The 10,898-nt window shown below is 40.6% G+C and overlaps 1 protein-coding gene across 1 annotated transcript in view; it reads left to right on the forward strand.

Annotated features, from left to right (window-relative positions):
- ABLIM2 (actin binding LIM protein family member 2) overlaps nucleotides 1–10,663 on the forward strand; it is a 226,249-nt gene extending 215,586 nt beyond the window's left edge. Inside the window, exon 21 of the mRNA XM_072620149.1 lies at nucleotides 8,756–10,663. Coding sequence (XP_072476250.1) covers nucleotides 8,756–8,869 — 114 coding nt within the window. The 3' untranslated portion in view covers nucleotides 8,870–10,663. The remainder of the gene's footprint in view (nucleotides 1–8,755) is intronic.
- Nucleotides 10,664–10,898: the final 235 nt, after the last annotated feature.

Genomic DNA, 10,898 nt, shown 5'->3' on the forward strand with positions numbered 1-10,898 from the left:
TAGCTTCTTCATAGTAGAGCTAGACTTAGAAATCCAGGTGCCCCCACCTCCCTCTGTTTCCCCCACTTTTTCCTCTCCCTAGCCTTTCCACTCCCAGCGAAACAAAGGAAGATGTCAACACGCACCCCTTCCCAGCGCCACCTGGCTGTCTTCCTCTGTTCTCCTGTCTTTTCTGCAGAACTGGCATTAGAAGCATGCAGGAAGGCCTTAGGAGTGGGGACTTAGGCCTGGGAGTGGGTCACACTGAGCGATCTGCAGCCCTGCCTGCACTAGCGCAAATTCCTGGGGAAGCCAAAGGTCAGCCCAGGACGGGAAAGGTAGAGCTTGCTAACTTGCCTCTTCTGCCTTGATCCTACCTCCTTGCTGAGACAGGCTGGTTGGCTTCCCTAAGGATGGCATGAAACCATCCCCATGGGCTGCTTTGGGGTTTCAGAGGAATCTGCAGGAACCTTTCCTTCTTTTGTTTGTGGGCATTTACTTAGGTCACCTAGTGGAGGTTGACAAAGGGAGAATACCAGAGATTTTGATACTTCTTTCTTCCCTGCCACCCAGTAGACGTAAGTTCATAGCCTGCCTTAGATAGTTCCTAGTTCTGACCAGGCAAGTCACTTAACCTCTCTGAACCTCAGTCTCCTCATTTGTTGGAGGGTGTTGAACACAGTGACCTCTGTGGTCTCTTAATTGAAGTGTAAGGACTATTTGAAAAAGAACTTCAATAATGATGATAATAAATTTATATAGTACTTACTATGTGCTGAGTACCTTACAATTATTACCTCATTTGATCCTTACAACAACCCAAGGGAGTCTGCTGTCATCCAGTTGTTTTTAAGTCACGTCCTACTCTTCGTGACCCCCTTTAGGGTTTTCTTGGCAAAGATGCGGGAGTGGTTTGCCATTTCCTTCTCCAGATCATTTTACACATGAGGAAACTTAACCAGAGTTAAGTGACTTGCCCAGGGTCATGCTGCTAGTGTCTGAGGCCATTTTTGAACTCAGGCAGATGAGTCTTCCTGACTCCAAGCCTGGCACTCTATCCATTATGCCACCTAGCAGTCCTTATTATTATTGGTTACTTAGTTTACCTTATCACTAAAATAGCAGTGATATCTGACATTAATGTAGCCCTTTATAGTTACAAATACACTTCATTTACTTTACCTCATTTGATACTCAAAGTAAGTAGAGAGAGAGCAGGGAAGTTGGGAAGCCCTGGGTTCAACTCCCACCTATGGCATATGCTGAACCTGGTCAAGTCACTTACTCCCAGTGGCTCAGGCAAATCTTTACAACAATTTTCAGAGAAGTTGTTAATCTGCATTGGTAGCAGCAGTTCCTCACGGGAAGCTCTCTACACCAGGAAAATCATAGATCTAGAGAAACCCAGCTACCCAAATTAAATACTGTAACCCATTGAGTCCAACTAATGAGTAGAAGTATCAGACGAGTACCTGGAAACTAGAAACTAGAGCCCAGAGCACTGATAGGATTTGCCCAGGGTCCCACAGCTAATTATTGGCACAACCGGGTCTTCTAAGGGGAGAGGGACCCACACGGGCGCAAGATATACCATTGTTGGACCACTCAATTTAAGAGTCCAAAGGCTGGAATCCTGGCACTACTCTTTACTGGCTCTCTGACCTTGGGCAAGTAATTAAAACTTCAGAAAGTTTATTTTCCTCATCTATGAAAGGGTAGAGGTCAAAGGGTTGATCTCTAGGGCCCCTCACAAATCTGTAATCCCATCTTTTTAAATCCGGTGCCTACCATATTATATCAGTTGATCAACCCATTTGACAGGCATTTATCAAGACTAGGCTATGTGCCTAGCAATGTCCTAGTTCCTTGGGATAGAGAGAAGAAAAGGGGAAATAGCCCCTGCCTGCCCTCAAGGGGCTTACATTCCAACATAGATAACAATGGTTATTGAATCTATTGCTTATACTGACAAGCATAGCCATGAGAAAGCTGGTCTTGGAGCAGGGACTGAATGAATCCAAGTCCCACTTCTGACACCCGCTGACCATGTGATTCTGGACGAGACATTTAACCTATCAGGGCTCTAAGCAACTCTCAGTAACTCTAAGTTTCAGAGAAGATACCAGCCTTCATTGATAAATGGACATCTGAAAGTTTCCTATATCAGGTCCAGCCCTTATTGCTAACTTCTTAATTATAGTACATATAATAATTAGGGATCTAAGTGGCATAGAGAATAAACTGATAGACTTAGAATCAGGAAGCCTAGAGTTCAAATTCTGATGCAGGCATTTAATTGGGTGACCTAGGGCACATCACTTTTAACTTCTCTCAACCTCAGTTTCTTCATCTATAAAATGGGGATAATAATCACACCTACATCTCAGGGCTATTGGGAGGATGAGATGAGATAATGTGTGCAAAGTGTTTTGCAAATTTTTAAAGCACTATATTGATACTAGATATCATAGTTATTATTAATTCTATGTTATAATTGGGTCCTGCTCTTCTAGTTTCAAAACATTTTTGTGAAATATTTCATTCCTTCCTCACAACAGCCCTGTGGGGTTGGAAAGGACAGGTACCATGGTTTCCATTCTAGGGATAATGTCAATGGAAAGGGTCAGTGACTTGCTCAGGATCACATACTGCTATTAGACATATTAGGTCATTAAAAAGTCAATGGAAACAGGGATATGAAATGTTAGGAAAAAGTATGAAATACCAGTTACATCAGATGAGTAAGAGAGGGAGAGTTATCCTTGGATCATCCAAAGCAGGCATCAGAGAATCTGTGCCTGCGGGAGATGTGGGAGTAGAGAAACAGGGAAACAGATGTCAAGTACAGAATGAATCCATAGCATGATGTGACCACCAAGCTAACAAGCACACTCTTAGAATGTATTAAATACAGCCATAAACCTCAGATTTGGAAGGGATCTCAAAAATCATCCAGGTTAATGTATACCTCACCATGAACCTCCAGTAAGTTTAACAGCATGCCTAACAAGTGGTCACCCTTCTGCTCTATCACACCAGTACTTCACATTGAGCTTGACGTCTACTAAGACCTTCAGATCCTTCAGAAGCAATAATCTAGCCATGCCTCCCCAATCTTGCACTTTTGAGACACTTTTTACTCCAAATATTTTAAATTTCCACAACAATATTCCAAATATCTGTGATATAATCTATGTGGGTTTTCTTTCTAAAGATGCAGATTTCCCCACTATATCTGCTAATCCCATGTGACTCTCATCTTTGGCCTGCCATAGGTTTTCAACAAAGCATCCTCTCCATTCTGCTGGATGCCATCTTTTACTTCCTTTGACATTGTGTGGCTATGGTTTAAGCAGGCCGTCCAACAGTTAATCCTCCCTCTTTCTACGTCACCAGTACACATTTCTATGATGGTCTTCTCCATCACCTCTCCTCTGTGACTCCTAGCTTGTAAAGAGTCTGAATTCCCTCTTAGTAATTTCTGCCCACCATTCCAGCCTACTGAGGTATTTCTCGATCCTGTTTTGTAGGCACCTAGGGAGTATGCAATGGATAGAATGCTTGGCTTGGGGGATGAGGAAGTCCTGTGTTCAAATCTTGTCTTAGACACTAAATGTGTGATGACACTGGGGAAGGAAGAAAGGAAGAAAGGAAGGAAGGAAAAAGAAAGATAGATCACTTTGTAAAAACCTGTGTTGATAAAACCATGCTAGTCCCAGACAGAGTCTGAGCAGCATATGGGAGAGCAGAACATGGTGTCTGTCATTCTGGGCATACTTTTCTGTTAACACTCCCGTAGATCAAGTTAGATACGACCAGGAGAATGTGGCATAAAGGAGAAAAAAAATCAAATACAAAAAAACAAAGTCAAGTGCAAGTCATGTCATTATTTCTCTGATGGCATGGTCTTCTTTGGCAACGAAGGAAGAACACACACACATTGGATCTTGTTGGTAATATACATAAAGATGTCAGTTGGTCTTTATTTCTCTGCTTGTATTTTCTCTGTTGGTGTGTGTTTGTCCTTCATTACCGAAGAAGATCATGCCATCCGAGAAATAATGACATGACTTGCACTTGACTTTGTTTTGAGTGAGGGAGGGCTGTGCAGGTCACCAGCCTCACTTCTCCTCCAGAGCCATCTGAATCCAGTGACCAGATGTTCATCAGGATGACTGGAGATGACCCAGGATGAGGCAGTTGGGGTTAAGTGACTTGCCCAAGGTCACACAGGTCGTGAGTGTCAAGTGTCTGAGGTGAGCTTGAACTCAGGTCCTCCTGACTCCTGCACTGGTGCTCTATCCGCTACACCACCTAGCTGCCCCTTCTTCATCAGCTACATGAACAGTGGCTAGAGGGCCAGGCATGGAGTCCAGAAGACCTGAGTTCAAATCCAATTCCAGAAATTTACCAGCTGTGTGACCCTGGACAAGTTGCTTAACCCTGTTTTCCCTTAGTTTCCTCATCTATAAAATGGGCTGGAGAAGGAAATGACAAACCACTCCAGTATCTTTGCCAAGAAAAGACAATTACACACAACTGAAAATGCCTGAACACCAACAACACAAAGGTGTTATGGGGGCTAAATGAGATCATTGTAAAGCAGTTCCCTCAGTGCCTGCCACAAACATAGTAAGCCCTACATAAGTGTTAGCTCTTGTTAGTATCATCTTTGCTGAAAGGATCTATCCCTAGCCAGGTCACCACTACCATTTATAGATGGTAACAAAACTTTTCCCGGAACATAGCATCCATGAGAGTCTACCCCGGTTAGACCACACGTACAATGTGCATTTGGGGGAACATTTCAGAGAGATGTTGGTCAACTGAAGAGTATCCAGAAAGGAGATCAAGATGGTGGTAAAGGTCATGGAGGAACTGGGAAGGTTTATGATTGATGACTTAGGTATTAGGATTATATTATCAAAGCATAAAGTTCCAGGATAGAACTAGAAACAGTGAAGTTACAGATTTAGCCTTGATGTCGGAAAAGCTTCCTAATGATTAGAACTATCCTGAAGTGAAATGGGAGTTAGTTAGTTTGCAACCCCCTTCAAGCAAAATCTGGACAATCACTAGTCAAAACTAAACATTCAGGTACAGGCCAGACCAGAGCAGGGGTTCTTAATATTTTTTTTGTGTCTTGTACCCCTTTGGCAGTCTGGTGAAGCCTATAGACTTCTCAGAATAATGTTTTAAATGCATAAAATAAAATATAGAGGGTTACAAAAGAAACCAGTTATACTGAAATAAATTTTCCCCATCTAAGTTCATGCTCAGTTGGTTCAGTCCTGTCCAACTCATCTGTGTTGTGACTCTTTATGACTTATTTAGGTTTCTGTTTGTTTGTTTTTGGCAGAGATACTGGAGTGGTTTGCCATTTCCTTCTCTAGCATTTTTGCAGATAATAGAATGCTGGACCTGGAGTCAGGAAGACTCATCCTGAGTTCAAATCTGGCCTCAGACACTGACTAGCTATGTGACCCTGGACAAGTGACTTAACCCTGTTTGCATCAGTTTCCGCATCTGTAAAATAAGCTGGAGAAGGAAATGGCAAACCACTCCAATATCTTTACCAGGAAAACCCCATATAGAATCACAAAGAGTCAAACAGGACTGAAAATGACCAACCAAAGCACATTAACATTCAAAAATATTTTATATCTCTGTGAATAGGGCCAGAAGGGTGGGAAGTTATAATTATCCCTATTTTACAAATGAGGAAGCTGAGATTTAAAGAAGTTAAAGAAGTCACTTATAGTCACAAACTTGTCAGTGTGAGAGCCTAGAATAATCCTTGAACTTGTTTAAAGATTGAATGATCTAATGAACGTCAAAGTATTTCGGAAACATAGTCTTGGAAGGCTTGATTTTCATGTCTTCTTCTTTTCCTCTTCTTCCTCCTTCTCTTCTCTTTTTGAACAATATGTTGAGTGTGCTCATTTTGAAGACATCTGTGTTAGGTTCCAAGTGGAAGGCACCCTTTTAAAGCAGATAAATGGGGCCCCTATTAAATGAACATTGGAAATCTATCCCAGAGGCTTTAGTGGCTTTCAGATTGAACTACCAAAAAAAAAAAAAAACCCCACTCACACAAGAGGAGGCTTGTTAATTTATACAGAGCATGGCCATTCATTTCTGAGTGGGTCTTTTGTAGGAACTGTTTACAAATACCTGATATGAGTTTGCAATTAAATACCTTTCTCCCACCAAGCCCCAAGGCTGCTTAATAAAGATATAGCACATATCTTGGGAAAGGGGCAGAATGTCTCTTGGTTTGTCTCTGGGAGACATAACTGATTCTGAGAAGGGCAGATCATTAAATGGCCATAAAGGGCTGTAACTTATTGAAAGAAAGCTGTTCTGCATTCATTGTCTCTTACTGAGCATAGAAAATCCCCCTGAAGCTGGAGCGCCCCCAAAACTGGCAAGGCCACTGATATTGGAAATTTCATGTTAAAAATGTTGAGAAGGTAGCGTGGTACAGTGAAAGAGCCCTGGCTGAGGAGGCAGTGAATTTGGGTTCAAATCCCATTCCTGGTACTTATTAACGATGTGACAGGCAAATCATTCTACTTCTTTGGGTCTTGGTTTAAACAGTAAAATAAGGGAGCTGGATTAAATGGCCTCTAAAGTGCCTTGCAGTTTTAGAGGTCTGATCCTATATAATAGGCTCTCACATTTCATAGTACAATTGTTTAATTTATGAATCATTTTCATTGCAACAGCCTTAGGTGATAGGTAGTGAAAATTTTATTATTCTCATTTTATAGAAGAGGAAATGGGGTCCAAAGAGATTGAGTTGACTCAGATTAGTAACTAACCAGAGATTTGAACCCAAGACTTGATAGATTCCCCTTAAATTGATAGAAAGTCTTTGACCAATTATACTTAGAGACACTGAGTAGTGATGGTTTAGAATTCTCTGTTTCAGTCTCTGTCTCTCTCTCTGTGTCTCTCTGTCTCTGTCTGTCTCCTTCTGTTTCTGTCTCTGTCTCCCTCTGTGTGTGTCTCTTCCTCTCTCTGTGTGTCTCTTTCTCTGTCTTTCTGTGTGTGTCTCTTTTTTCTGTCTCTCTCTGTCTCTGTCTTTCTGTTTCTCTGTGTGTCTGTCTCTGTGTCTCTGTCTCTGTCTGTTTCTCTCTCTTTCTCTGTCACACACACACCCCTCTCATTTATCCTTTCTATCTCCAAAGTCCAACATGTGTAACCCTTTAGTGCACTCTGAATGGAGGTAACCATGAAACACGAAAACTCAAAAGCCTCTAAAATGAAATTTAGTAATTATTCATAAATCTGACACAAATATAGTAATTTTTTAGCTTAAACAGCACCTTTATCTCATCTAATTCTCAAAATGGCACGGTGCAGTAAGCACTTACAACTCTTTATTCAGTCACATTTTACAGGTGAAGAGCCCGAGGCTGTAAGAAATAAAGCAATTTGCCTGAGGTCACAAAGACAGTTGTTGATCTGGAACTCAAACACACATTTGCTGTTTCTAGCATTCTTTCTATTACGTTTCTCCTTTGGGGGCCTCAGTTTTCTTATCTGCAAAAGGGGGGTGGGTGGTTAAGTAAATAAGGAGTTTAGTTTTTGAACCCATTTTTAAAATTTAGGAAGCAAATTTTTTTTTTTCAGTTTTCAACGGAAAAAAAATGTAGAGTGAATAAGGATACCTGAGTTGGAGAGGACCTCACATGCTGAGATTTGGAGTTAATCAATAAACAGTAGAGAGCCTCTGTTGAGACTTTTTGAGAACAGGAGGGGCATAGTCACAGTGGCTGAACTTTGTGGAATGGATTAGTGCAGGGTTCTTGCCTTTAGGAGTTGGTTTTGGTGGACTCTAAACATTAGACTCCACCCCACTTACAATGAGTGTGACCTTGCACAAGTCAGATCTCCACGTTCCTGATAGCTCTAAAACATTATGAATCCTCTGCTCTGGATATCATTTTATCATCTGTTAAATGAAGATAGCACTGGAAGGGACCTTAGAAAATAGAATATAAGAGAGAGAGAGATAATCTCCATTAGCATTTCTCAGACTTTTCAGTAGAACTCTAGTTCTTGAAATGGCTCAAGTGTAGAACAAAGGGAAAACAAGTTGTTTATAATATTGACTGATTCATAGAATTTGAGCTGGAAACATTATCTAGTCTAACCCCCTCATTTTACAGATGATGAAATGGATGTCCAGTACAGTTGAGGGATTTGCTATTTGAGTTCAGGTCCTCTGAATCTAAATCCAGTCAACTTCCCCCTATAACATGCTCTCTCTGTAGTGCTGGATTTTGAACGAAATTAATCTGAATCAATGATTTGCTTGTTTTGTATATTTTTTTAATGTAAATACGACCACTGAAAACTTTGAAACATGGTAGACAGGTATTAGACAGTCTAGAAAAATCAATTTTACCACAAAGGTGGTTCAAAATTAAATATTCCATCATTGAAAAATTATAAACATCTCTCATCTATTCTACCACTGACCCATTTTCCAGATAAAGGAACCATCCATAAAGGTGAAATCATTTGTTCAAGTTCACACAGCAAGTTAATAGCGGAGTTGAGGGTAGAAAAGAAATGAGAAAGCATTTTGAGAAATCCATATCAGTGTATAGATGTCAGGTGTTTGGAACACTCCTGCAACAAGCCCACCTTGTGCAAAGGCCACATCTGTTGGCTCTCGATGTATGAATACTAAACTGAATGAATTAGAGAAAAATAGCACGTTTTGCCCAGTTGTGTTAACACTGTTTTGTATTTTCTTTTGAAGAGACACTTGTCCCCTGAAGAGTTCCAGGAAGTCTTTGGGATGACTGTAGAAGAATTTGATCGTCTGGCTCTTTGGAAAAGGAATGAATTAAAGAAGAAGGCATTGCTTTTCTAACCTCTCCTAGAGAAAAAAAATGTGCTTGTCCAGCAAAAAAAAAAAAAACAAAATAAGAAAAAACACAGCCTAAAGTAGTGTTCCAGAACTATTGTACACACTTGCTGCCACGTCATTCTCCTACTTCCTTGTGTCCATGTTGGGGGGGAAGGGGAGTGATCACAGGAGTTTAGCTCATAGGATTTTGGAACAGAGACCATTCAGGAATCTGGATCTGGCTGGGGGGATTAGCCACTGACTCTTCTCCCCAGCTGGTTGAAAGAAGGGAAAAAAGAATGAAAGAAAGAAAATAGCCTTAAGTCACCCATTCCTCTGTATAACTTAACATGAAGGGGATCTTTAAAGGGGAGGGGGAGGATGAGGAAAGGGTGAAACACAGCTGTGGTGAGAGAAATGATAGTTTACTTGTTGGCTTTTGAGAAAGTGTGTTAAAATGGCAGAAGTAATGAGGAAGCGTTGAATGCCACCTTAGAGAAGGGAAGACAGACAACCTTTAGCATTTTTAGTTAAGAATCTAGGTTGAAGAGAGGGTAGTGAAGGATTTCTTTTTAGGGGGAAAGATAAATTTTCTTCTGAAACTGACAGAAAGTCTTTGACCAGTTATATTTGGAGGCATTGAGCTATGATGGTTTGAAAGTGTCTCTCACTCACTCTCTCACACTCACACACACACACACACACACACACACACACACACTCCTCAATGGTATCTTTAATCATACAAGAGTTTTTATTTTATTAAAAAAAGTCTATTGACACATGACATGTTATAGCATACTAAACAATATAATTACCTATATAAAGAGCTTAATTTTAACGTCCCATTCAACAGAAATCCTGAAGCCTTATACCTACTGGGTTCCTAGCTGCGTAGTTTCTGTCATTGCAATGTTGCTAACCTATACCTATATAAATATATATAAATATACAAATATATTATATAATTTTTCTACACTTCCCCCAGGCGATGTAAATGGCATCACTCTATAAAAGAATGCTATTTGTACATACGTATTATAAAGGCACCACTCTTTCCTCTCCTTCTCTGGCTTCCTCCCATGAGCCTTATAAAGATAGCTTAGTTTTCTGACAACAAAAGCTTGGGACTGTAGGAGCTCAGCAAATAAGTACATAAATAGACGAGAAAGCCTAGCTCTCCCTATGGACAAATTGGGGAAAAAACAAAAAACAAAAAACAGGCTGAATAGCTGCATGTTCCTGAACAAACTGGATGCCTGCATAATCAGTGTACGGTGTGGAGAAGGGATGATGCTTTGCTTTTGGAAGGCAAAGCTATTGAAATGCTTCCTAGGTGTTGGACGCGAGCATTAGGTTCCTGATGCAACAAAGACTGTAAAATTGCTGATGCCATATGGGAAGAATTCTAGGGTGGTGAGAGGGTTGGAAATACAGCGAATCAATAGTTTGATGTAATTCTAAAAACACGTTATCCAAAGTATATTTTCCAGTTCTCTGTTGTGGTCTGCATTTTTCTTGTCCGGAATGTCTGTGTTCCTAGTCTACATTCACTCTATATCTTTGGGCAGTTTCTTAAAGTAACTGCTCACAATGTGCACTGCTTCAAACCAATTCAAGTTTGTCCAGGGATAGAGGCCTTATAGTGGTCAACTTTATGTCTTTGAACTAGCTGGTGAGAATGGAGTGGTCAGAAAGGATCTATTTTCTCTTCAGCTCAGAGCTCTGTCTGATCCTACCAATACCTGGGAAAATAAAGTCATTTTTGCTCAATAAAGTAAAAAGCGTTGTGATATAAATGTGTATAATTCCAAATGATATGGTTCTTCTTGACTTTTTGACTTCTTCATTGACTGTCCCCCCTGTTGAGGTGTCTGTGGAAAAGAACACGAGTCTGGCTTTCCTCTGGAGCAAAAAAACATCCTAGTCTAAACCAATTCAGTTTAACCAGCTCTATCCAATAAGCATGTATTCAGTGCCTATTAACTACAAGATCCTGAACTTACTTTCTAGTCAGAAAATCAAGTTAGCAAATGCCACCTTTCATACAGCC

The sequence above is a fragment of the Notamacropus eugenii genome, chromosome 6 (assembly GCF_028372415.1).
Source record: "Notamacropus eugenii isolate mMacEug1 chromosome 6, mMacEug1.pri_v2, whole genome shotgun sequence".
NCBI classification, from domain to species: Eukaryota; Metazoa; Chordata; class Mammalia; order Diprotodontia; family Macropodidae; genus Notamacropus; species Notamacropus eugenii.